This window comes from Calonectris borealis, chromosome 3 (assembly GCF_964195595.1).
Source record: "Calonectris borealis chromosome 3, bCalBor7.hap1.2, whole genome shotgun sequence".
Classification (NCBI taxonomy): domain Eukaryota; kingdom Metazoa; phylum Chordata; class Aves; order Procellariiformes; family Procellariidae; genus Calonectris; species Calonectris borealis.
The window spans coordinates 45,201,775-45,227,035 of record NC_134314.1 but is presented as its reverse complement, the minus strand read 5'-3'; the positions used below and the strand labels follow the sequence as shown (position 1 = coordinate 45,227,035).

At 40.4% G+C, this 25,261-nt stretch overlaps 1 protein-coding gene across 1 annotated transcript in view; it reads right to left on the bottom strand.

Annotated features, from left to right (window-relative positions):
• Positions 1–24,909, bottom strand: part of FHL5 (four and a half LIM domains 5) — a 30,111-nt gene extending 5,202 nt beyond the window's left edge. The window contains exons 1-4 of the mRNA XM_075148055.1: positions 24,680–24,909; positions 7,957–8,138; positions 5,496–5,670; positions 70–239 (exon numbers count right to left, since the gene is read on the bottom strand). Of these exons, the coding sequence (XP_075004156.1) occupies positions 70–239; positions 5,496–5,670; positions 7,957–8,115 (504 nt within the window). The 5' untranslated portion in view covers positions 8,116–8,138; positions 24,680–24,909. The remainder of the gene's footprint in view (positions 1–69; positions 240–5,495; positions 5,671–7,956; positions 8,139–24,679) is intronic.
• Between the last annotated feature and the right edge of the window lie 352 nt (positions 24,910–25,261).

The window sequence follows — 25,261 nt, the reverse complement described above, 5'->3', positions numbered from 1 at the left end:
AATCCAACCCCTTCCCTCACGAGCAATATTACCTCATTAGGGCAATTTTTCCATTGTATATTTAATTACCTTTTTGCAAGAGTAGCAATGGTGAGCAAATTGCTTCTCAAAACAGGGCACGCAGTAATTTTCATTGTCTTTGGTGATCAGTGGTTTTGTTCCCAATGGCTGCCGGCAATACTGGCAAACGAAACAGGATTCATGCCAGGAACTTCCCTTAAATTCCATTTTACGGGAACCTGCAAAAACCCAAAGTGAACAATTCCCCCAGATATAGCCTTGTAACATAAATTTTAAATGTTGGGAAGACTCTTGTTTTTAATTTTCTATCTCAGTATTGTATTACCCAAGAAAACACTTATCCTCAATTTAATAGGGTTTCTAAGTATGTACTTGAAATTTCAAGAACACATTCAGCGCCATATGATCACCTGGCAAAAGATGTGCTAAATTGCCTAAGCTGTGATTTTCAGAGTCTGACCTTACATGAACCTTTTAGGGTTACTTCTCTGTGATATGCTTTAGTTGCTCAGAGTTTCTCTCAGGCTACCCAACTCAGTGATGATGTTAGGTACACAGCACTTTTATAAATTAAAGATTAATTTGTTGGATGTTTAGTACATCTATTAATGTCTTGCCTTTTGTCTTCATTAAACTAAGTCTCCTTCACTATAAATGCATTATTTATCTTATTCAGCTTAAGCTGGCAATTTTTTTTAAAGTAAATACCTTTTCTGTGATAAAGCACACTACGCTGCCTCTTCTTATAGCTCATCATTTCCATCCTAGGTCAACAGTTCTTTTTATCATGTTTAACTGGATGCTTTTAATGCAGCCCAAGGACAGATGTAATCCCAAAAGAAAACCACTCAGTTAAATGTCTGCCAGAGGAGTTTCAGAGCTCTTAGCTCTGTGTACAGGTGCCCTGTACACCTTAATGTAGATGTGTAAGTCTAAGATACGCCCATATATATCTGAGAATGATTTTTCCAGTGGCTCTCCACCATAACTTCCTCCCCTGCTGGTAGCATCAGCCTGCAAAGAGAGGTGCCAGGTGCTTTACCATCCTTTCCACGTGAAGAAAATTGCTGATAAAACTGATTAATCCCACAATACCTGTTTCCTGGACTGTGGGGCTAGTGGAGAGAGAAACTACTGGTTGTGTTTCAACATAAAAGGTTTGCAGCTTCCTCCCAGTGATCAGAAGGCTGACTTCACTGTCTTTGCCTACTGGGTCTTTTCAACACAGAGCTAGCAAGCTGATAACAAAGAAGTTAATGATTTAGAAACTGGTTGGCATCCCCATGTCACTTCAGTTCTCTATTTGCACTGTTACTCCTACCCTTGGCACTTGCTGCAAGGATTTAGTCTCCCAGACTCTGGGGCAAAATCTGCAAGATGGATATACACCAGAGGATAATAATGCAAACCCCACTATATTCTGGTGCTATTCTCATCACATCTAGTAAGGTGTACCTATTAGACAACATTTTAAAACTATATCAAATCTAAACAGTATATCATCCTTAAACTGAGCACAACTATGTTGCTACCACATTTATTTCCACTAATACAGCTTTACCTGTGATGAAAAGGAAATAAACTGTAAAAGTACATGGTTGCATCAATGCTACTATTGAGAAGGATCACAGGTCAGCAGGAGAGCACCTGAAGAGCAGCACAAAGGAATTCCAGCCAATCCAGGCAGTAAGTCAGCTTAATTGGGGGCCCAACTTAAATACCTCTATGCAAACGCACGTAGCATGGGGAATAAACAAGAGGAGTTAGAGATGTGCGCACACCTGCAGGGCTGTGATCTTATTGGCATCACAGAGACGTGGTGGGATGGTTCCTATGACTGGAGTGTTGGAATGGAAGGATACAGGCTCTTTAGGAAGGACAGCAGGGGAGACGAGGAGGCGGTGTCGCCCTCTATGTCAATGATCCGCTGGAGCGCATGGAGCTCCGCCTGGGGATGGATGAGGAGCCAACCGAGAGCTTACGGGTCAGGATTAAAGGGAGGGCAGGGACAGGTGACATTATGGTGGGGGTCTGCGACTGGCCACCCCACCAGGAAGACCGAACGGATGAGGCCCTCTATAGACAGATAGGAGCAGCCTCACGTTCACAAGCTCTGATTCTCATGGGGGACTTCAACCACCCTGATATCTGTTGGAGGGACAACACAGCAGGGCATAAGCAATCCAGGAGGTTCCTGGAATGTGTGGATGATAACTTCCTTCTCCAAGTGTCAGAGGAGCCAACGAGGAGAGGTGCTATGCTGGACCTTGTTCTCACCAACAAGGAGGGGCTGGTGGGGAATGTGAAGCTCAAGGGCAGCCTTTTCTGCAGTGACCATGAAATGGTGGAGTTCAAGATCCTTAGGGCACCGAGGAGGGCGCACAGCAAGCTCACTACCCTGCACTTCAGGAGAGTAGACTTTGGCCTTTTCAGGGATCTGCTTGGTAGAGTACCATGGGATAGAGCCCTGGAGGGAAGAGGGGTCCAAGAAAGTTGGTTAGTATTCAAGGATCACCTCCTCCAAACTCAGGAGCGATGCATCCCAACAAAGTCAGGAAAAAATGCCAGGAGGCCTGCATGGATGAACAAGGAGCTCATGGACAAACTCAAACACAAAAAGGAAGCCTACAGAGGGAAGAAGCAAGGACAGGTAACCTGGGAGGAATACAGAGAAATTGTCTGAGCAGCCAGGGACCAGGTTAGGAAAGCCAAAGCCCTGATAGAATTAAATCTGGTCAGGGATGTCAAGGGCAACAAGAAAAGCTTCTGTAGGTACGTCAGTGATAAAAGGAAGACTAGGGAAAATGTGGGCCCTCTCTGGAAGGAAACGGGAGACCTGGTTATCCGGGATGTGGAGAAGGCTGAACCTTTTTGCCTCAGTCTTCACCAGCAAGTGCTCAAGCCACATCGTCCAAGTTGCAGAAGGCAAAGGCAGGGACTGGGAGAACGAAGAGCCGCCCACTGTAGGAGAAGATAAGGTTCGAGACCATCTAAGGAACCTGAAGGTCCACAAGTCCACGGGACTTGATGAGATCCGTCTGTGGGTCCTGAGGGAACTGGTGAATGAAGTTGCTAAGCCACTATCCATCATATCTGAGAAGTTGTGGCAGTCCGGTGAAGTTCCCACTGACTGGAAAAGGGGAAACATAACCCCCATTTTTAAAAAGGGGAAAAAGGAAATCTCACCTCTGTGCCCGGCAAGATCATGGAGCAGATCCTGCTGGAAACCAGGCTAAGGCACATAGAAAACAAGGAGGTGATTGGTGACCGCCAACATGGCTTCACTAAGGGCAAATCGTGCCTGACAAATTTGGTGGGGGTTACAGAGCAACTGACGTCATCTACCTGGACTTGTGTAAAGCATTTGTCACTATCTGGCACAACATCCTTGTCTCTAAATTCGAGAGACATGGATTTGACGGATGGACCACTTGGTGGATAGGGAATTGTCTGGATGGTCGCACTCAAAGTGTTGCGGTCACTCGCTCGGTGTCCAAGTGGAGACCAGTGGATGAGTGGCATTCCTCAGGGGTCGGTATTGGGGCCGGCGCTGTTTAACATCTTTGTCAGTGACATAGACAGTGGGATTGAGCGCATCCTCAGCAAGGTTGCCGACGACACCAAGCTGTATGGTGTGGTTGACATGCTGGAGGGAAGGGATGCCATCCAGAGGACCCTTGACAGGCTTGAGAGGTGGGCCTGTGTGAACCTCATGAAGTTCAAAAAGGCCAAGTGCAAGGTCCTGCACATGCGTCAGGGCAATCCGAAGCACAAATACAGGCTGGGCAGAGAATGGATTGAGAAGGACTTGGGGGTATTAGTGGATGAGAAGCTCAACGTGACCCGGCAATGTGCGCTTGCAGCCCAGAAAGTCAACAGTATCCTGGGCTGCATCAAAAGAAGTGTGACCAGCAGGTCAAGGGAGGTGATTCTCCCTCTCTCCTCCACTCTTGTGAGACCCCACCTGGAGTACTGTGTTCAGCTCCAACATAAGAAGGACATGGACCTGTTGGAATGAGTCCAGAGGAGGGCCACAAAAGAGATCAGAGGGCTGGAGCACCTCTCCTATGGAGACAGGCTGAGAGAGTTGGGGTTGTTTAGCCTGGAGGAGAGAAGGCTCTGGGGAGACCTTATAGCATTACCTGAAGGGGGCCTACAAGAAGGCTGGAGAGGGACTTTTTACAAAGGCATGTAGTGATAGGACAAGGGGTAAGGACTTTAAACTGAAAGAGGGTAGATTTAGATTAGATATAAGGAGGAAATTCTTCACTATGAGGGTGGTGAGGCACTGGAACAATTGTGGATGCCCCATCCCTGGAAGTGTTCAAGGCCAGGTTGGATGAGGCTTTGAGCAACCTGGTCTAGTGGAAGGTGTCCCTGCCCGTGGCAGGGTGGGTGGAACTAGATGATCTTTAAGGTCCCTTCCAACCCAAACCGTTCTATGATTCTATGCTTCTATGAATGCTCCAGGTTGAACCACAATATCAGTAACCTAGTATTTATACTAAGACAATAATTCTGCACAGGCCAGACCTTATTGTTTGGCTTTAAGATCTACTGAAAAATAAAATTCCCATGTCACTACCAAATTTACTGACATCCTTGGCCAAAGGTTCCCAAACTAGTAGTCATGAGGCCATGGCAGATAGTTTGCAGCTGGTATTTGGAGTTATACATGTGATCCGTAAAAAGGTTCAAGCATTGAGGGTAGCTCACTGTTCCAAACATTAGGGACGCACTTTCCTAAGCAAGCTGCTTTATTTTGCCACATACGGTACTGTGGCTTCTCTTAAATGCCTCTGAAGAGGCAACTTTTAGGCAACCTCTCTGCTGTATGAGCTTTACCGGTGTGGTAGCAACGAAAGGCCTAGAGGATGTCCTGAACAGACATGATCAAAAGCTGAGAAGCAGTTTAGAGGAAAGTGCAGAAATTTCAAGGTTGCTAATGGCAGGAAGTAAACCTATTGTAAACACAAATGTATTCTTTTTAGTAAAAATGCTGATAATGATTTGAACACAGAATGTCATGTTTTGACAATTTAAATAAAAAATATTTCTGAGTGAAAGAAATGGTATAAAGAACATGAGCTCAAGGTCTGGTCAATGTGACAGACAAAAATGCAAATGTCTTGTCTAATCTGGCATTCCTGCTAATGGTAGGTCTGTTTGTCTACCTACACTCAGAGCGGGATATGCTTCCTAAGAACTGCAACAGAATGAGGGACTCTACATGAACACGTTTTACCCTATCTTGAACTCTAATATTCTTCATAAGGATTCATAAGCCCTGTCAGTGCTAGACCAGAGGTACGTGTGCCCTCTCTTCACTGCCGGGAGAGTACTACACATAAATGAGAAGTAATCACCTGAAAGCTGTTCTGAAAGTCAAGGACCTTGTAGCTCAGTCATTCAAGGATGTGTTTATAATTAAAAACGCAGTTCCATTTTTCACCAAAGAGTCTCTGTTGTCTTACCAGGCATAATGGTCTTCTGGCAGTGGAAACACTTAGATGAATACTCATCAGAGTAGCATTCAGTACACAGCAAGAGCTCATCCTTGGCAGCAAACGGTTTCTCCACCAGCGAGCAACTGCATTTGGTGCACTTGAAGCACCCCTCATGCCAGTGGCGGCCTTTGTAGGCCAGATCCTTGGAGAAAGTAAGTCCGTGTTAATGAAGACATTTCTTTACAGTGTTTTTATCCCCCAGATCTTCCCAGAAATAAAGTGAAAAATGGAGAGCATTGCAATGTGGACTTGAAGAGATGACACGTGTATCCGGTGGTAGGTGTGCTCAGAGGTGATATAAGTACTCAGTGTCGCTGTGTCAGGATATTTTGTAGCTCTCTTGCAGAGGCCATTAGGAGCTGCTTTGGCACAGGCAATAGTCCTTCCTTATGTAACATCAGAGATATGTTTTTACTGGAAGAACCATTTTATATTTTACAGTTGGCCTTCAAGGGGAAACAAGTCATCAACATTTTTAATGTGCACAGGCCACCTGACAAGAAGTGCATTCTTTACAGACTTTAAAATGAACTTCATGTATTTTTTAACGCTACTACTTTTTCTTCCAGCTGACACTACATAACACTAAAGAAAGACCATATTATTGCAGAAAACAATTAAAATCTCATTGAGAGCAAAATCATTCTTAGGAAGATTATTAAAAAATCATTGCTTTTGTTTACACCTAATATAACTCATCCTCAGAACTTGGCAGAAAAATGTTTGTTTAAGACTCAGCAGGCTTAGGGGATGAAAAAGCTAACAGTATATGTATGAGACCTTCACTAAGAATTCAAAAAAAGAGCAAACAGCAGATTTTATTTTTCCAAGGTTAAAAAAACAAGGGGAAAACGCACCACCAAAAAAATCTCCCACCTTAAAAAATAAACCAGACCCTTCCAGGTCTCCTTTATAAATAAGAAGCACAAAAGGTTACAAACCCAATCCAATCTCATTTTTCTCCTTTGTCAGATCCCCACCCTTTAAAATGCTAAAAATTAAATACATACCATGCTTCATTTCAGGAGGTGCTGAGAGTTTACCACTTTCATTTGCATTAGTTAGTACTCTGAACCTTTTCGAAAATAGGCTATCGCCCCAGAGCAGCCTGAGGCAAAGACTGGGTAAGGAGGAGAGGAAGAGAGCCAAGTTCTAGCACCTTGGAGGTGGGACAACCGCCTGTAGATCTCTGTGGGCCACTTTTCTAGCTGACTCTGACCTGTTGTACTCCTTTCTTGTTACTCCTGCTTTTTTCTCCCAGTTTTTCCTTCCAGTCAGTCCAAAGACATGATTTTTTGTCAATGATCTTTGACATCAGTAGTCCTGCCAGTTACTTAATTTTCAATTTTAAAAGTGGAATTAGTTAGCTCAGAGCACATGTTCTCCAGGTGACCCTGACCGGAGCTACGTGTACAAGTTTGCTGTTGAAAAATGCTGATGAGAGTTTAAGAAGAGTCTTCATCCAAGTCAGCAATTTCCTTGGATGATTCCTTTACAGTACTGAGTTGTACTCAGGCAATGTGCTTTGAAAACCATGAAGTGCTTTGGCTGAGGAGGCCTCCTGAGAGGCTTATTTTAATAACTTTCTGACCTTTTATTTCAAAAGAACATAGGCAAAGCGAGCACGGGGAGAAGGTGAGCACTACATACTGAACTTGGCAAAACAAAGGCATTTTGACAGGTTTTATCTGAACTTAAAATTCAAATTCAAGTGTACAGGCTGTAAATTGAAGTATGGGGTACTGGAAACCCTGTCAAAGACCACAAAGGAACTCATATTATTAATTAATATTCTAAAAAAGGGGAGAGGTGAAAAGAAAGCCAAACCCAGAAACATTGCTGCTAACATGCCATGTATGAGATGGGCAAGGTAAGCATGGAATTAAGTTAAAATTAAAATATACTTCATTTCCAAAAAACAGAGGGAATAATATATGAATTATAAACATGGTTTCTTTTCAGCTTGACATCTGCATGTCAAGCTTTTGCCTACAGTAAAAGTAATTTATCCAATACTCAAAATACTCTTTCCAATGGACATGTCTCAGAAATTCCAAAGTTTCATTCAACCTGGTCTACTGAATTACACCAGCACCCTACTGTCAGTCAAGCACTGTGCAGTCTCTGCAGCTAGTGAGTGACTGGAGGTGAAGCATGGAGTCCAGCTGCGGTCCACACATACACTACAGCATCGATGTATGTTTGAGGTATATGTATGTGCAGATTTCTTAATCTTTGGCCCTGGAGCTTTCCTATTCTGGGAAAATAGCACTGTTTCTCTCTGCTGTGCATGGATGTACAATGGCTATGCTTAGGTCTCTTCACCAGCACAGGGATATGCAGAGGGTGGGATACAGAATCTGCCATTAAAGAAATGGGATTTGTGTGTAATTTAGCAAAGAACAAGAAGTGAAAGCTAAATCTTTACCTTGGAATCACACTCAATAGGTTGCTTGCACTCTTCACAGGGGTTGGCAAACAGGCTGTCATAACATGTAACACAATAAGTGTTTTCTTCTTTTAATGCATACTTCCTTCCACGAAGAGACTGCAGGCAGTAATGACAGTCTGTGTGATTGCTGGTCATTCTGGTGGGGTTCTCCACGTGATCTGGAAAGATGGAAAAGTAATGTAATTCAGTGGATGACTGTTTGCTTGCCCAAATAATAAAAAATGCTGCTTTACCTGTTAAGGTTAGGACAGACATTTCTTGGTCATTTGCAGTGCCCTGGATTTCTAATGCTGGGCTGTTCCATTACAAAATGGTAGTCATTAACTACATATACTGTGTATTGTGTTACCTACATAATGGGCAGCAAGAAGGCTGCTTCAGCTTAATCCAGTGGTACTCACACTGATAGTTCAGGTATCTGAAAATGAAGCTGTCTTCACATTCTCTACGTACAACTACTGACATTATGAGCATTATGTACTGGATTGTGGGGCATGGTTTATCCAGAAATCAGGGAATGGAGATAGAAGCTATAGTTCAAAAATTAAACCAACTGCAGCGTTAAAAGGCCAAAGAGAAGTGGCAAGCACTTTGTAGTGTGTTCCTGGCTTTCTTTTGCCATTCCTGTCTTTCTGCTCATTCCTTCCTTTTCAAAATACCCCCACCTCTACCTGACTGAACAGAAGGAAGATAAGGGACTCCAAGCTATATGTCTGGTTTTGCATATCCGAGCTGTGCTGCTAGCATTTGGTAGCAATGTAAGGTGACACAAATACCCCTGGATAGCAAAAGAGCAAAATATAAAGAGAAATAAACTAAATCATAACTCAAAAAAAATCATGACTCAAAGTAAGTTTCCCTTGTTGTTATTGGAAAAGATTGTCTTTTCGTACATATTTCTGTATTGCCAGGTTCCACGTTGGCAGTGCCAGAATACTGTAGATAGATTATATTTGTGTGCCAGACAAGTGCAGGAAATACCACAAACCTATTGAGAGCCAATTGTAGGAGTTTCCCATCCTTCAGTTTTCCAGGCTAAAGAGGCTTGGATAAGCATCCAAACCTCAGCTGCTTATAGATCTGTAATGCTGAATGTTTTAAGGATTGTGGAGATGAAGACTTATTTCAGTCATCTTGTTGCTAGTTGGATCATCAGCACTTTGCTAAAATTGGGTCTTGATTCCTGGGAATGAAGGAAGAAGAATCCAGAAAGTTCCCAGTGAAGCAAACCCAGAAACATCTGCTGGACTCATTGGATTGCACTCTTCATTAAACTCGAGTGTCACTGCAGTCAGTGCCAGCAATCATAAATTTTAAAGGATCTGAGAACAACCAGGGAAGGTCTCCTAAAATATTTACATATCGGTGACTTTTGGCAGCTGAAATCTTTGCACTTTGAATAACAGTGCAAATTAGTTTATCTTAACCAGATGCAAAGCCTGAGAGTGAGGAAGAGAAGCATATGAAGAACAAGATTCGAGGGAGTACTTGCCATAACAGAGCTTATATCTAGTCCATTTAGAATTACTCCCTCATACTTGTTTTCATACACTCACTGCCTGTCTTATACCAGGGTTCAGTTTTAAAAAGGCATTTCATCTTTTTCTGTCTTTCTGCTTTGTGAGATGTAATCCAACATGATGGTTTGAACTATGAGAAAGAACAATTACTGCAGGTCTCCACTGGCACCAATGCATGAGGTCAGGCATTTATTAATCTATTCCTGGAGGGATCATAGTAAGACAGTGAAAGGGGGCACGGAGACAGGCTATAATGCTTAGGCTCACATCAAAAGTAATGACTTGATCATTTGGCACAAGCTATGGAAGACTTGTTCCTGTAAATTGAAAATCTTTTGAGTTGAATTGATTTACTGTATTTCTGACTGCCCTAAATCTTTGTGCTAGCCAAGACAGAGTGTAGTAAGGAAGTCAAATAATCTGTAACTCCAATCAGTGGGAAACATGCTTGCTTAAAAATATTACAGATGTCTTTTATGTGATATCCTTGTAATAATAGTATAACAGGGCTTGAATCTGGACTTCCATTTCCTTGAGATGAAACAGAGATTTGAATGTGAAATGAATGAACTCATGTATATGAGAAAATTACATCCATCAGCTTGTACATTTACACAACATGACGTATAAAACCAGACACAGCGCAGTAATTCAGTGCACGATCACTACATAGTCATCAGCAAAATCAAGGTTAAGTTTTGCTCATTTTCTATATTAGGGAAGTGGTATAAATTGGTGGCTAGGGAGACAATCAAGGAATGTCTGTGGTTAACTGGGCTCCCTATTCAAGGTCATAGAACAGGCTTGAAACTGGGTTTCAGAGGAATTTTCATTCCTTTTCTTATGGAAGTTAGAGTTATGAGCTGTCTCTGAGGGTAACCTTGATTAGACTACCTTTCTGATTTGCTCCCTGCTGAATCAGAACCCCAGCTCCCTCACGCAGTTTCATCTTAGCCTGAGTGGCGACAGGAAAATCCTAACAGGGAATGCATGAAGAGCTTATCCGTTACTCATAGTGTTTGTTGTTGTACAAAGCTCACCAACAAATAGCTTCAGATATCTGCAGCTACATCTCTGTTTTTTCATTCTAACGAATGGCAATAGGTTTTTAAGTTACTGAAAACTCTGCACACCCAACAATTTTCTTCAAAAAGTGGTTTTCTTCATTTTTTTTTCCTTCCCAGGAAGCCAATCTGTTCCAGGAAGCCTGGGTTATATACACATAGAAGACCTGCTATTGTAATACTCCAGAAATTCTGAATTTGTAATTTAGTTATCCTCCTAAAAACCTATATGGATATGGGAACAAAGTGCCATTACTTGTGTTTTACAGATGACAGTGGTTGCTTGAGAACATTAGAAGCGTACACCCAAGGCCAGAGTCAAAGCCTGGGAGTGTCCTTGAGCTGCTCCTCTAGTAAAGCGCTCAGTCATCCAAGGCTTTGTTTCAGAAAAATTCTTCAGGGTTTGACCATGATGATATAAAACCATATTTGGGAATGAAGCAGCAATGGTGTGAAAAAGAATGATGATTTTTGCAAATCTTTTGGCGAAGGTCTGGGTAACCTTTGTGAACTACTTTTACCGTCAGACAATGCAACAAAAAAAGTGAATCTCACCTCCCCCAGCACCACTTACCCTTGCTCCAATAAATAAGTAATGGGACAAGCACCACGTAGTTAAGTAGAATGTTTTTCTTGTGCTTTGATCCTAATCTCTAGAGAAATATGTTTACTTTAAGTTTGCTGGAAGCTAGACTTTGTGTTTTGAAGGTCAGTTAAGAAATCTCTGGAGGTCTGATGCTATTCACTCTCATGGAATGAAACGCTGACTCCAGCATTCCAGCTGCTAACTCATGTCCTAGGCACAGGGAAAGACTGCGATGTCTTCATTCCTTGGGAAAAGAGAGTTTTGTTATCTAAATGGGAACAAAGCTAAATACCATTGATTTTGATGTATCTAGTAGGCACGGATACGTGATACCATTTTTAGTGTTAGAATATTCCAAGGGGGAGCAGAGAGATGTTGCCAAAGATGCGAGGATATTGCAGCTGGAGTCCCTAGGGTCAGATCTGAGAATGCAGCAGTCTCATGGTATGAATTATAAAGCGGATGAAAATAAAACAACAGAGCTGGCTAGTCTGCCCGCTGTTCCAGCAGATTAAGATAGAATTTAGCTACAACAAATTAGGAGAGGGTCTTTCTGTAGAGTCAAATGGTTTCCTATAAGATGCAGAGCACTAGAAGACTTCCAGTGAAGAAAGCCATAAGAAAATTATTGTGAAATTGTGAAACCTGATAAATGTGGAACCATCAGGAAAGGAATGCTTCTTTTCTCACTGGAGCTAAAAAACACAGCCACAATGTTAATATGTCTCTTAATAATTTATCTTGATATTTTCTATAAATGTATGTTAATCTCCCTTAGATTATATAAATATAAAATGCCCAGAAACATTAATCCTACTTAGATGGCAATGAATACACGTAGGCATGTAGGTATATACATAATTCTAAAAATATTGTACCTTTTGCTTTATGGCAATTCTAATGGACTGTTTCCAGATCTAAATAAGCCTGCTATTGAACTGCATCATCTTTTTCCTTAAGAATATATAATGAATGGAACAAGGCTCTCTATTAGGCAGGCATAAAAAAAGAAAAATGATGGCAAAATAAATCATTGCAACAACACTGAAGGGTAAGAAAAACAAATTGATCTATTATGAGGGGGACACCCCTGCAAGCCGTCCCAGACACCTGTTTATTTTCAGTTAAGTACTTTTTTTTATCTTGGAACATAGTTTTGTACGAATTTGCTGATTTCATTTTCCCTATTTTGTTTTTTTTTTGGTGAGAGCTGCTGAACAGTCAAACACATACATTTGCAAAATACATTAGTGACTCAGGGTTACAACTGCATTGTAAAGCTAACAATATCATTATAAGGAAAAATTCCTAACAATATCATTATTTTGTAAATAAAAGTTTTTAACAAGGTTCTACGAGGAAATTTTTCCTCATTTCAGAGATCACAGTTTCTTGATTTCTCTGGATGCCTGCTACCCCCCAGAAATCTGTTATTTTGTCATTGTGACTAGACATAATAAAAGCCCTGACCCCTTGAGAAAAATGAACTCACAAGACAGTTAAACATATGCTGTATTTTCAAAACACTGGCAATACCCTTGCTTTGCCTCTTCCCTCCCCTTAGAGTCACTGTAATTTTCCCAGTGAATTTTCCCTTTAAGTTATACTTGAGTGTTTAAGGATACTAGAATTTCTGCTCTTCTAAAAATGGCTAAAGGAGCAATAGGAACCAAGGGGATATATTACAGATCAAGTCAAAACAAGTATCTACAAGAAAGTAGAGACACAGGTGTTAACTTTGAACACGCTGTTTTATCTCTGTCGGACAGCACAGTGATACAAAGTCAGGTCCTGGGAGCATCTGAGTAGGTGCAGAGCTCTTGCTGATGAAGTTCTGCTTTAAGCAGCCAGGATGGATGCCACCCAGGACTGTGCTGTAAGAATATGACTATACGGCTTCAGGGTCCACAAGTAGACCGTCTAGGCAAAGCAGCTCATTTAGAGGCTGATCTGGTAACCCCACCACACTGCATTGTACCGTGTTTACACACCCCACGGTCACAAGCAAAAAGGGCAAGAGCTCTGGCTTAACTAGAGGATCGAGCACCCCAGGAATTCTGTTTCGCCTTAATTGGTATTGCTGTCTGCTTTGTTTATACCATGCAAACACTGCTGTAGTCATCTAAATTCTTCCTTTATCCCAGTACAGCATAATTTGCTACTTACCTAAACTTCAAACTAGGACAAATTAGAGCAGTGAAATTACCTCAACTAAGTGTTCACAGTGGTGCAGACATACAGAAATGCTGTTGTGGAAGAGACCTGACTAGCCTATATGTCCCTCAAACTCTCTTTACTAGCTACAGAGCTGGTTGGAATAGCCTAGCCCCATTGCCTCTACGGCAATGGTATTTCCTTTAATTCAGCCACAGGACTTTCACCAACAGCATCCAGCTTGTCCAATACCACTTGTACTTGCTACCGAGGTCAGCCTGAGCGATTTAGTTGGCAAAATTCAAATTAATGGCTCTGTATGCATCTCTCTTAATGGATATTCTTCCTCTATTTGTAAGCCTTGCTTGCAAAACTCAAGAATTACCATCACAGTAAACCCACTGTACAGAGAAATTAGAAGTCAAACGTAAGCATGTCAAACGTAGTAGTTGAAAGCTGTGTTCCTGGAGGACGCAGACAGAAAAGTTGCTAACTGGCCATAGAATTAAACCTAGATTATTTGCAGGAATTTTTTTTTTTTGTAACTAATCAACACGTGAGAGTCAGGGAGTGCAATTCATCATTTAATACAAGTACTACACTGGTGCCCAGAGATTCCAGTCCAGAATAACTGGCCTTGTTATTCTGAACACAACAAGCTCGGCTGATCAGCAGTATTGCTGGTCAGTAATGCAGCTCCGTGTTTAAGTAGAGACAAACTGTCACTGGAGTGCTCGGTATTGATTCAAGCCTCTCCCAAGCTATTTCCCAGGAACACAAAACCTTTTCATCTACTCAGATTCTGGGTGCTGTCAATACCTCCACTAGCAGCAGTATATGAAAAAAGTAGGATTAATGCTATGGCTTAGATAATTTCTTCTATTTTTCTGAAATCATTCTTACCCACATTTTTTACAGGGTTTCACATAGTCTGGTACAGTCAAAATTTTCTCTTGTCTTCATTATGGAGCTCATTCCTTTCTGACTACTGTCAGATCTACAGAATCAAATGAAGCCATGAAATATTTCACCGTGTATTGGTGTACTTTTTCATGTAAAATCCTGGCAGTATTCTCAGTCACACTCTATATATTCAACCATAAAATAGGTTAGAGGATTGCATCTGGTACAAATGGGCCATGTGAAAAAGTATACCCAAATTAGCTCATGAGTTATATATTTAGAAGATATTTAGACAGTTTTAAATTTATTAGCTTCAGCTGCCCGAGTTCCAAAAGCAAAGCAGCCATAAGCATAAGATGTGGATGAGAAATCATTAGGGAATCCTAGGTACAATGTTAAAGGAGACAATTTAAAGTAATGACATTAGTGGTGTACCCCCGGGGCTGACACTGGGACCAATACTGTTCAACATCTTCATTAATGACCTGGAGCATGGGACAGAGTGTACCCACAGCAAATGGGCAGATGACACAAAACTGTGAGGAGTGGCTGATACACCAGAGGGGTGTGCTGTCACCCGGAGTGACCTCGTCAGGAGAAGTGGGGTGAGAGGAGTCTCAAGAAGTTCAACAAGGGGAGATGCAAAGTCCTGCCTCTGGGGAGGAATAACTGCTGGGGGCCAACCAGATGGAAAGCAGCTTTGCAGAGAAGGACCTGGGGGTCCTGGTGGACATCAAGTTGAACATGAGCCAACAACTTGTCCTTGCGGTTAAGACGGCCAACAGCATCCTGTGGGGCATTAGGAAGAGCATTGGCAGCAGGTTGAGGGAGGTGATCCTTCCTCTCTACTCAGCACTGGTGAGACACACCTGGAGTGCTGGGTCCAGTTCTGGGCTCCCCAGTACGAGAGAGATATGGAGCTACTGGAAAGAATCCAGTAAAGGATCACAAAGGTGACTAAGGGACCAGAGCATCTCTCCTATGAGGAAAGGTTGAGAGAGCTGGGAGGAGGAGCCTGGAGGAGAGAAGGCTCAGAGAGGTTCTCATCAATGTGTACAAATACCTGAAGGGAGGGAATGAAGAAGAGGGAGCCATGCTCTTCTCAGTGGTGCCCGCTGACAGGAGAAAATGCAGTGGGCACAAACTGAAATACAAGGGATTCCATTTAAACAGAAGGAAAAAACCCTTTCACTGTGATAGTGGTTGAACACTGGCACAGGTTGCCCAGAGAGGCTGTGTAGTCTCCATCCTTGGAGATATTCAAAACCTGACTGTCTGGACATAAGCCCTGGGCAATCTGCTTTAGGTGATCCTGCTTAAGCAGGGAGTTGGACTAGATCTCCACAGGTCCCATGCCATCTCAACCATTCTGTGATGGACCACAGAAAGGTTTATCACTGCTGAGTGATAAAAGAGGGAGGGTGAAAGAGTCCACAAAACCTCTGTATTCCCTTATGGGCATTTGAGCAGGAGTGGGGTCATTCCCATAACAAAAAAACAGGTCTTCTGTAGATGAATTATTGTGAGTCCCCGTCTAAGCTAGACATGCGTGTAAACACATGAGAAATGCTATTGCTTTCAGCTGTAATATTTACATGCTTGAAACTGAATGCACGCTTTAGAGCTTTGCTGCCTATATGCTTAGAGCACAGATTTTGAAAGATATTTTCAAAGATAATAAAAGAAGTGGGATTTAAAAAAATACATAAGCAATTACGTTCTTCATTACAATTAATTTCAGTGTTTCCTGATATTTCAAATCTGCTAAACATAGTCTTTAAATCGTTCTCAATTGAAATACATTCAATGGAATTGCATGACATTGGTTACAGAGGAAAGAGCAAAGGAAACTGGCGATTCAAGATAATTTCTGTCAAAGAAAAAAACGGTTTCAGCAGATTCAGCTTTTCCACAGGGAAAAATCACTTCTAACATTCTCAAGTCCCAGTCATGTGTGAAATTAAGAGAGATGCATATTATTTTCTGTGTTGTCAGTGAGTGTGAAACGTGATCAACATGTCCTTTGTCAACCAGCCTGATACTTAGATACGAGTACTGCCCAAAAGCTGGGCCTTTTTTGATGGAAAGGAGTGAGTGGTTTGTCTGCGGTATCTGGTTTACCACAGTAAAGAAGATTTTGTAATTTTTGTTGTCGCAGGCTGGTGCAAGTCAAAACTCCTTTTCCTCACTGATCATTTTAAATTTTAAGCTATTGTTAATTGTTACAGACCAGGCTACAGAAGCAATGTGAAGGTCTGGATGCCTTCAATAATCTTGGCTATTTCGATGACGTTTCAGAAGGAAACGTAGACAGAGCTCTGCTCCACCGCTCAGCCACTGCCCTGTACAGAACAACGAGGAATAAAGGAGTGTTTGGGGCACTGAAATCTACATTAAATATACTCCTTACCAGAGCTCAGCAGGGAAAGCACATCTAAAAATTATTTTGCGATGACTTAAGACTGTGCGAAGGAAAATTACTGTAAGTGTATGTATCTTTTTTTTTCAGTTCAGCAGGCAAAACCATCCTAAGGAAGATGCAAGAAACCCTACAAAGGATGGCTACGCAACAACCCGCTCATGAGGAAAGTTTCCTAATCCCTTTTAGAAGATTAAATTCATGCTCTGAAACTTGAGCTTTTATAAGCTTCCGAAACTAATATAAATTTAAAGAAAGTTATTGCATCAGGGTATTTTTGGAAGAAAAAGGAGTTTTGCGTTAAGCTTGATCCAAAATGCTCTAACGTTTTTATTTTTAAAATTCTGATGTATTTTAATAGATAATATTTGTGAATAAAAAAACCCACTTCATGGAAAATGTCAGTTTGTTTTAGAAAAGTAGGATTCAAAAAAGTGAAATTTGACTGAAAAATATTGGTTTAAAAATGGATCTTAAATTCTCAACAGAAAAATTTGTAGTAAAAACTTAAATTTTATTTTTGATATAAAGTTAAAAATGTATTTGAAGAAGCAATTTTATAGCTAACTGTTTTATTCTAGGAAAAAAAATGTGAATCTGAGTTAGAGTGATCTCATTTTGAGAGAAGAAATTTGGTAGCAAAAGGACATTTATGTTGGGTTACGATTTCTTCAACTAAAATAGTGGGAATGTAGAGAATAACATATGGTACTTGCATGGAAATACTAATGTATTTTCATTCTATCAACCTACAACTCAGCAAATATGCAATGTCTTTGAAAAAGAAACATTAAATATTCGGGGCTGAACTGGTCAGGATGAGACTTGATCACTGAGGTCACAGCTGATCTCTGGCAATGAATACAAAGTCTTCCCCGCCACCCTTCCCGTCTGGCTTTTCCAGTCTCCTTTCCCTCCTCCACCCTCACCTACAGTCCCTTAATCACGGAAAATACTTTTAAAAGTGCTTAAATAAAAAGAAAATTAAAGTTACAAATGAAGACATGTGCTGAAGTCCTGATCTGAGACTTTTGCCAGTGAGTTCACCCCCAGTGTGCAAATTAGGGCAGCACTTCTGAGCCATCTCTGCCACACCAGCGTCTGCACATCTGGCTCCCGATTCCCCTCTACACAATGTGCTAAGGTCAAGATGCTTGCACAGCTGAGCAGAAGTCCACCGAGGAAACAGCAGCACCTTAGCAATATGCTAACACCACCGGGCAGGAACACATCTACCTGAAAAGGAAACAAGCTTGCCTTTGGGACTGAAAGCGTTCCCAGGATAAAAACAATAGCAATAGGAAATGATGCCTGCGATACAGCGGGGAGAGAAGTGTTCACAGGCCATGAAACGAAACAGCTTTGCCACTAACAAGAGGTAACAGAGCTTCAATAGGGAACGCTGATGCTGACTGCAATCTTTAAGTTCTTAATAAAAAATAGGCAAAATTTCTTGGTTTTGCAGATGCATCAATTGCAGAGACTGGATTTCCCTCACCCTTACATTTTATTTCAGGGACAGAAAGGTGGGTAAAGAGTACTGTGTCTTGTGAGAATGGGTACATCACATGAATTAAAATCCTTTAAAAAAAAAATAACTACAGCTGACTACTCAGTACAACTTTTTCTAACTGGGTTTTTTAAAAGCCTGTGACCTACTTTAGAAGTGCTTTAAGAAATAAAAGGAGCAATAAGAAAAAGATGAGCAGCAGCAGCAGCAATGTTAGCAGCAAGCTAAAATTGGAAAGGATTTTCATTACCCTATTTAAAAAAAAAAAGACCTCCTTCCCCCAAAACCAAACATAAAGCCCCCCAAGTGGTATTAAAGAATCTGCTGCAGCGGCACAGCCTTCTCCTTTTCTCTCTCAACTGCACTGTGCCAACCTGACCTAGTTTTCTGAGGAAAAAAATAAACCTATATGCAGCCCTTTTGTAATAAAAATATGACACCTTATCAAAATGAACCAAATCTAAAGATTTCTAACCTCAGCCCTGTTAAAAGTTTGTCATGAGCTAGGTGGCATTACAGCTTAGGAAAAGCAAAGGCTACTGCGAGGATTATTGGTAGGTAAGATCAAGATCCTACTTCAATTATAATTGTTCCCAGGTATTTAGATTTTTAGGCCCAATGAATGGCCAGTTTTGCTGCTTGCAGAGCTCCATCAGTCTTAGCTGCCACCTTCTTACCAAACTTTTCACTGAAAACAGAGATGACATGGTTCTGCAGACAAGCCCTAGGCTGCTTATTACACCCGCAGGAATCGTAGTTTGTGAAGCCACTGTTGTGTATGGTCTAAGAAATGCCGGCAACTGCAAATGTAGCATATATACCCTCTCTTCACATTATGTGTGAGCTGTTTAGGGTGACCATTGCTGTGGCAGTCTCCTCTTCGTGGAGAGGAACTCCATGATGTGCCTCCATGGACCTTCTCAAGGGAAAGCAAGCTTCAAGATGGGCAGTCCTGAGGGGCAGGATCAAACAGAGAAGGAAGGGGCAGAAACGTTGAGTAGAGCCAATAACAGCCTGATCTCAAAGCAAGGACTACCTACACACTCTGGATTTTTACTGACAATTAACATAGTAGGCATTGCTACGAGACCTAGCAGTAATAATCCTCTGCAATTGCAATCTCTTTGGAATACAGGGATCCAATCATAACACAGCCTTATTAAAATACATATGCATATATTGCATCTGCTAAGTGGACAGACCATGAAAGGTCTAATCCAGTGGAGAAAACCTGAAAGATGTCGTACTCTTTGTATTCGACTGCTTTTACAGTAACGAACTGGTTATACAATATAACTGAGACGGGGCGAGAAAGGATTCCAGGAAAGCGCACAACAACCAACCAACATGAAAATACACGGTGTGGGTCCTTAAGCAGACTTCTGCTTCCTTCTGCTTCCCCCTAAGTGTTACATGAATGCCTGCTTTGCCTTCTCTTAGAACAGGACCCCAGGAACACTTGTGTATGTATGTAAATTAATGCAGCTGAATAATTTCGCTCAATTCATGGATGTCAAATTAGGTGATTTAATATTTTCTGGATTAGGTTTTTAATTCTGCATGTTAGGGTTGGTGTCCTCATACCTATGGGGGAGCGCTAAGCATGTACAAAGCCTCAACATCTACACCAAGATTGCAGTAACAAACTAGTACAATTTGGCTGTGTGTGCATTTCACTAAAGATGTGGAATTATAGCAGGGTGACTTTTTCCTTTTATTTTCTGACCTGTATTTGTTTTAAACATACCGTAAAGCTGGAAAACCTTATTAGTTTAACTATGCAGGTGCATCAAGGGCAGGCTGCTGGTCTTTGGGCTGGGGGAAAAAAAAGATAAAATATTCAGGTATACACATTCTTTTACGACACATCCTATATTCACTGTTGATAGTAAACCAGCACATTTTGTTCCAACACAGCAAAAGGATATATGACTCACAATGTAAAAACTCAGTTCTAGAAGACAGCTGTTCGTCCTCTACCAGGGAGAAAAAATAACAGTGTTACTAGGACTGAGTATAGAAAAAAATGTTGTTTTTTTTGTTTTGTTTTGTTTTGTTTTTCTTTTCTTTAAATACGTGGCTTACCTGTTCTGCCTACTTAGGAGATAGGGTCTGCTGAACAATCATGTTACTGGGTATCCTAACATTTCCCTTAAGCCTTAAAATATCTGTGCCAGACATTAAACATATTCCTTTCTATTTTAACATAGTCTATCTTCCTAAAAGTGGCTATGATTTAAAATTAGACCCTGCAATGAGTAGACCATGGTATTCTGTCTTTCTTTATTATGATGTGAGGTTACTGACCCTTCAGTTTCTGCCCTGCTGGGATTTTTGTAATGTCCTGGCATGTGAAAGGGTCCTTTTTTTGGTTTTTTGGCACTATTACTTTCAGAGTGGATTTGTTTCTATGATTATAAATACACGCTATCTAAAAGCTGGTTCCAGTGTAGGATTGCCCTATTCTGACTGAAGGAAAATTAAGGCTAAAGTTTATCTGAACACCCAAGGCAGTCAACATTTGACTCAGACAAATAAAAACCATCAGTAAAGTCTTAGAATTCTGGAAGAAATTTGGTAAGAATGAAGAAATTCCTTTCTAACATTTAGGAACATTTTAAGAACATGCTATTTAACTCAAGGATATTGTGGAACAATGAGTGCACTGAAACTGGTGAAGTCTATTCAAGTGACAATGTGAAGCCCGACACGTAGCAATAGCAGAGAAACCATCTTTGCAAACCTAAAATGGAATTGACTGGTTTCAATATGAGATGATGCTCAGAGTCCATGACTCTGACCAGCTGTGGGGGATAAGGTTGGTCTGAGGAGAAGGAGAGTGGTAGGCAGCAGCAGAAACTGCATTAAGGAAAAAATAAAGTTCAAGTCCTTTTTGTTAATTTATTTAAAATCTGGTAAATGTTTTCAGTAAAAAGTCTAAGCAAGTGATTGAAGAAATTAAGAATTTTGTTACTGTATTTAAAAAAAAACCCAAAATGTTTTGAGCTTTTAATTTGAAATGTTTCTCAATGCTTTTCAATTTTCAGGCACCAAACTAAACAAAGATTGACAATTAGAAGATCAGCATGGAACAGTTTTTCCTCTAATCTTTTCCTTTTTTGTCCATGCAAATAGAATCCCAGACTCACAGAACTCTAATTATGCCACAATTTGGCATGTTATAATACATAAATGAATCGTGATGTGGCTGAATTTGAAACTTGAAGAGCTCACTTGAAGAAGACTGGGCTCCTGAGAAATAGATTTACAGCCTAATACCTTTCTGAGCTTCTGATAAATAGAATTATAACTTAATACTCTGAAGTATTTCACAGTCTTCCTTTCAAAGGTTTCAGAATGCTTTTCTAACAACAATAATAAAGTAATCCTAAAACACAGTTGTGAGATACTTGTCTACAGAAAAGGTTAACACTTGTCAAGGTAAAGTAATTGACTTGCTCAAGGTCAGAGAGCAAACCTGGAGGAGTGGGAAGAAAAGAAGCCGGTCGCTACGCCTTTGCCATTAGATGGGTCTGCTCATCAGGCTGTATCCATGGCACTGGTCTGGGATAGTTAAAAACACTGAACTAAGGTTGCCGGGTGGTGAACCTCCAGTGCTAGAGGTAGAAAGCACTTCTAAAATTAGCTGAAGCAATAAAATATTCCAGTTGTGAACTTTGCAATTGTCCTTAATTACTCTGAGGTTATGATTAATATTCTTACGCAAAATGTTCTGGATGGAATTTTTCCAGTTTTGTGTCAAACCTCTTAGGGCTACCGCAGTTGAAAGAGTTCCTAATTAAGAAGGATTTTCCAGTCAATTTGGGTTGTTTCCAGACAGTTTTGGATAACATAGGTTTGAACTCATTTTTTTCTCCCCAATGTAACAAACCCGGTTTACAGATGGGGAACTGAGGCACAGAACAACTTGCTGGAGGTCACTCTGGACTGAAATCTGGTCTCCCGCGTGTGCGCTCTGTCAACAGCTATGTCACGCTCTATCACTAGGTCATTCTTTCTATCAATTCTGCTATTTATGCACAAAGACACATTATAGGAAAATGAATATTTTTCTGAGTTACAAAGCACCCAAGTGTGAGGCCAGCAACGAACTAGGGCAGCCTGTTCAGATCCATTATCCATAATATGCTGAGATGTGCAAGAATTTACCAGTCCTTATATATGGAACTAGCAAAATTCAAACTCAAAGGCAACCATGGCTGAGAAAAAAAGTAAAATACTAGCACGAATGAAGTAGAATCAAAGAAAACTCAGTCTAAGAAAGGGAAACAAGAAGGGCTGATAGCTGACATATACTGTACAGTATCAGAGAAGAATGGGCATATTCACAAAAGCTAACCTAAGCCTACTGAGGCTAATGAACAAGCCCCTTTTTATAGTTAAAAGAGGGAGATAAATTCCTCTCCAGGGTGATTACCAGCAGAAACTTAAATTAGCCATCATTATAGAGGCAACCAAGGGAGATTAGTTAGCCTTTGTAACAGTCTTGTCTCACCGTACCTCTGCTATAGAATTTTATTAACTTATTTTTAATACATCAGTTCAGTGTTTTTGGAGTAATGTTTGCATATTTCTACAAAACCATCTCTATTTCATCCCTCTTACATTTTACAGGAAAACACAAATGTACGAAATGAGGAGTTCACAGCCTCTTTTCTCACCAGAGCTGTGCGCCCTGTTCCCAGAAGAATGAATTCCACTGCAGGAGCTCAAGTGGAGCATCAGCAGCATTTTGCCATGCCAACTTCCGAACCGGGGGCTCTAGAGATTTTAATAGAACAGTTGAACTGGAAATCATTAATTTTATAAGCATCCTAGAATTAGTCATAAGACATCATCTTACCCTTAACTGGCAGGGAAGTGTGCGGAAGTCCTCAGGTCAGTTTTATTCCCCAGGTGATCTAAAAGCCTGAAGAGCATCTAGAGCTTGTTTAATTGACAGGAGGGCTGCTCATTCAAACAGGGTCAAAATTTCACCCTCTGATTTTGGGCTTAACATTTGGAAGCACACTGGTTAATATTTTCACATTTCTTTCCGTCTGTCCATGGTTAGGCAATACTAAAAGTTTTTAACTTTTTTTGAGAAATAAAACTCCGATATGGAAAAAAATGAAGAAAGCTGGGTTTATTGGTATATAGCCCACAGAACATATGTCTTACCAAGTTGACCAAAAATATACACTTCATAAAATACAACTGCCTGCAAATAACCTGGAGACACCGTAGGTGACAACTGATCAGAATCTCTTTCAAGCAGCTTTTGATTTCATTTTGCTCTAATCTTACAGGAAGGTTAGTATGTCATCTTACATTTCTACCAATTACACAACTTTGAATCAAAGTGACTTTTGTGACACTGCAATAAAATTACACGGCAAGACCATCAGCAATCTGTTATAATGTTAATATATTAAATCTGCTACAGCCTGTTCTGCTAAAACACTCTAGAAATGTCAACTCATCACACAAATGGAAGAAAAATATGGGTGAAAATATTAACCACAAACAAAAAAAGGCATCTGAAACTTGTTTTCTAAATGTAAGAGATTTTGTGCCCAGCTCCAGATATAAAACCAGATCTTTTGAAAACAGGGACAGTTAAAGAAATGTATTTTCAAACATTTATGTTATTGAAATGGAAATTATATTTGATAGTTTTGTCCAAATTTAGTTGTAACCTCATTATCAAAAAGACTGCCATTATGAAGTCAGGTAGCAGTACAATTAATATACATAGATTTTAATTTAAGGAATATTTCCACCGTTACCCATACTACTTTTTTAATTCTGCAATATAGGCACACATTTCCAGCACCATTTCAGTAAAAAGTGGTATATCCTCTCAATACTACTCTTCCCCTTCAAATTCCAAACCAAAATTATGATCCTTAAAATATGATAGCTAAAGGATAAAACAAAGTGTCTTCCGGAGGAAAATTTGGAGACGATACTTGATTTTTATAACAAGTCAAAATATTGCTATAAACACCAGCTTGGAAACTGGTTTTACTTCAAAAAAAAGCAAGAACAATCCATGTTAGGCGTTAAAATTAGTTATGCTAGAAACAAGTGACTCACCTTATCAGAAAAGACACTATCTGGAAAGTTTTCTTGCAATAGCAAATAGCTATGAAAGCTTGCTAAGGGATAAAAATGGTGATTCGAATGTCACAGGAAACAGTATCAACTTTTATTGTTGGCTTTTTTGTTGGAGTAAACAAAATCAATCCTCATCTCATTACAAAGGAAACCCCAAACAATCTTCCCGTAAATTAATGAGTGAGCCAATTAATGAAATGAAAACAATTGCATCAAAAAAAAGTGTGGTATTTCTTTTGGTACACAAAAGAAAAAATTTTTGATACATGTGTAGAATTCTGCATCTAATTTAATTAGCAGTTTTGTGTCTGAAAAAAAAAGTTCCTGCTTACTTGCTCAAAATGTTAAATTAGGTACCTTGTATACTACCCCATTTAAACATTATCAAATAAAGGAATAATGGAAAAGAGCCTCAATACTCACATTTGGTTTTAAGCTGCTTCTCTTGGTAACTTGTGCAGCAAAATAAAGGAAGAAATAATTACACGTCTTCACAGAAACAAGCATTCATGAAGTCCAAAAGAAACAGAACACTTTGCCAGAGCTATTTGAGGGTCCCATCAGAATTTGGCTGGATGGAGGAAGGCTGAGGGTCAGTTTGTTTCCCTTAGACCTCATGACATGCAAATAGCTGGCTGACTCACCACTGAATCAAATCATTCTTTGACATATTGTGTTTACAAATTGCAAATACATACCATGTAGGAGGTTCTTAAAGGAACACATTTCAGACAGTTGTCAAAAGGAAAAAGGCACTTCTCTTAAAAAACTAAAGAACCAAAAACCCCCAAAGCCCCAAACTGTTTAGTACAAAGAAAAAAGGAAAAAAAAAAAAAGAAAAAGAAAATAAAAAAAAAAGAAAAAGAAAAAAAAAGGTGGATCATCATTCATTCCCAGATATACTTTGGTCCATGCATAATGAATCCGAAAGACCTCACATGGGCTTGTAAATCAGAAAAGAAATAGAAAAGTTGTGATTACACTAAAGTCTGACTGTTGTGTACA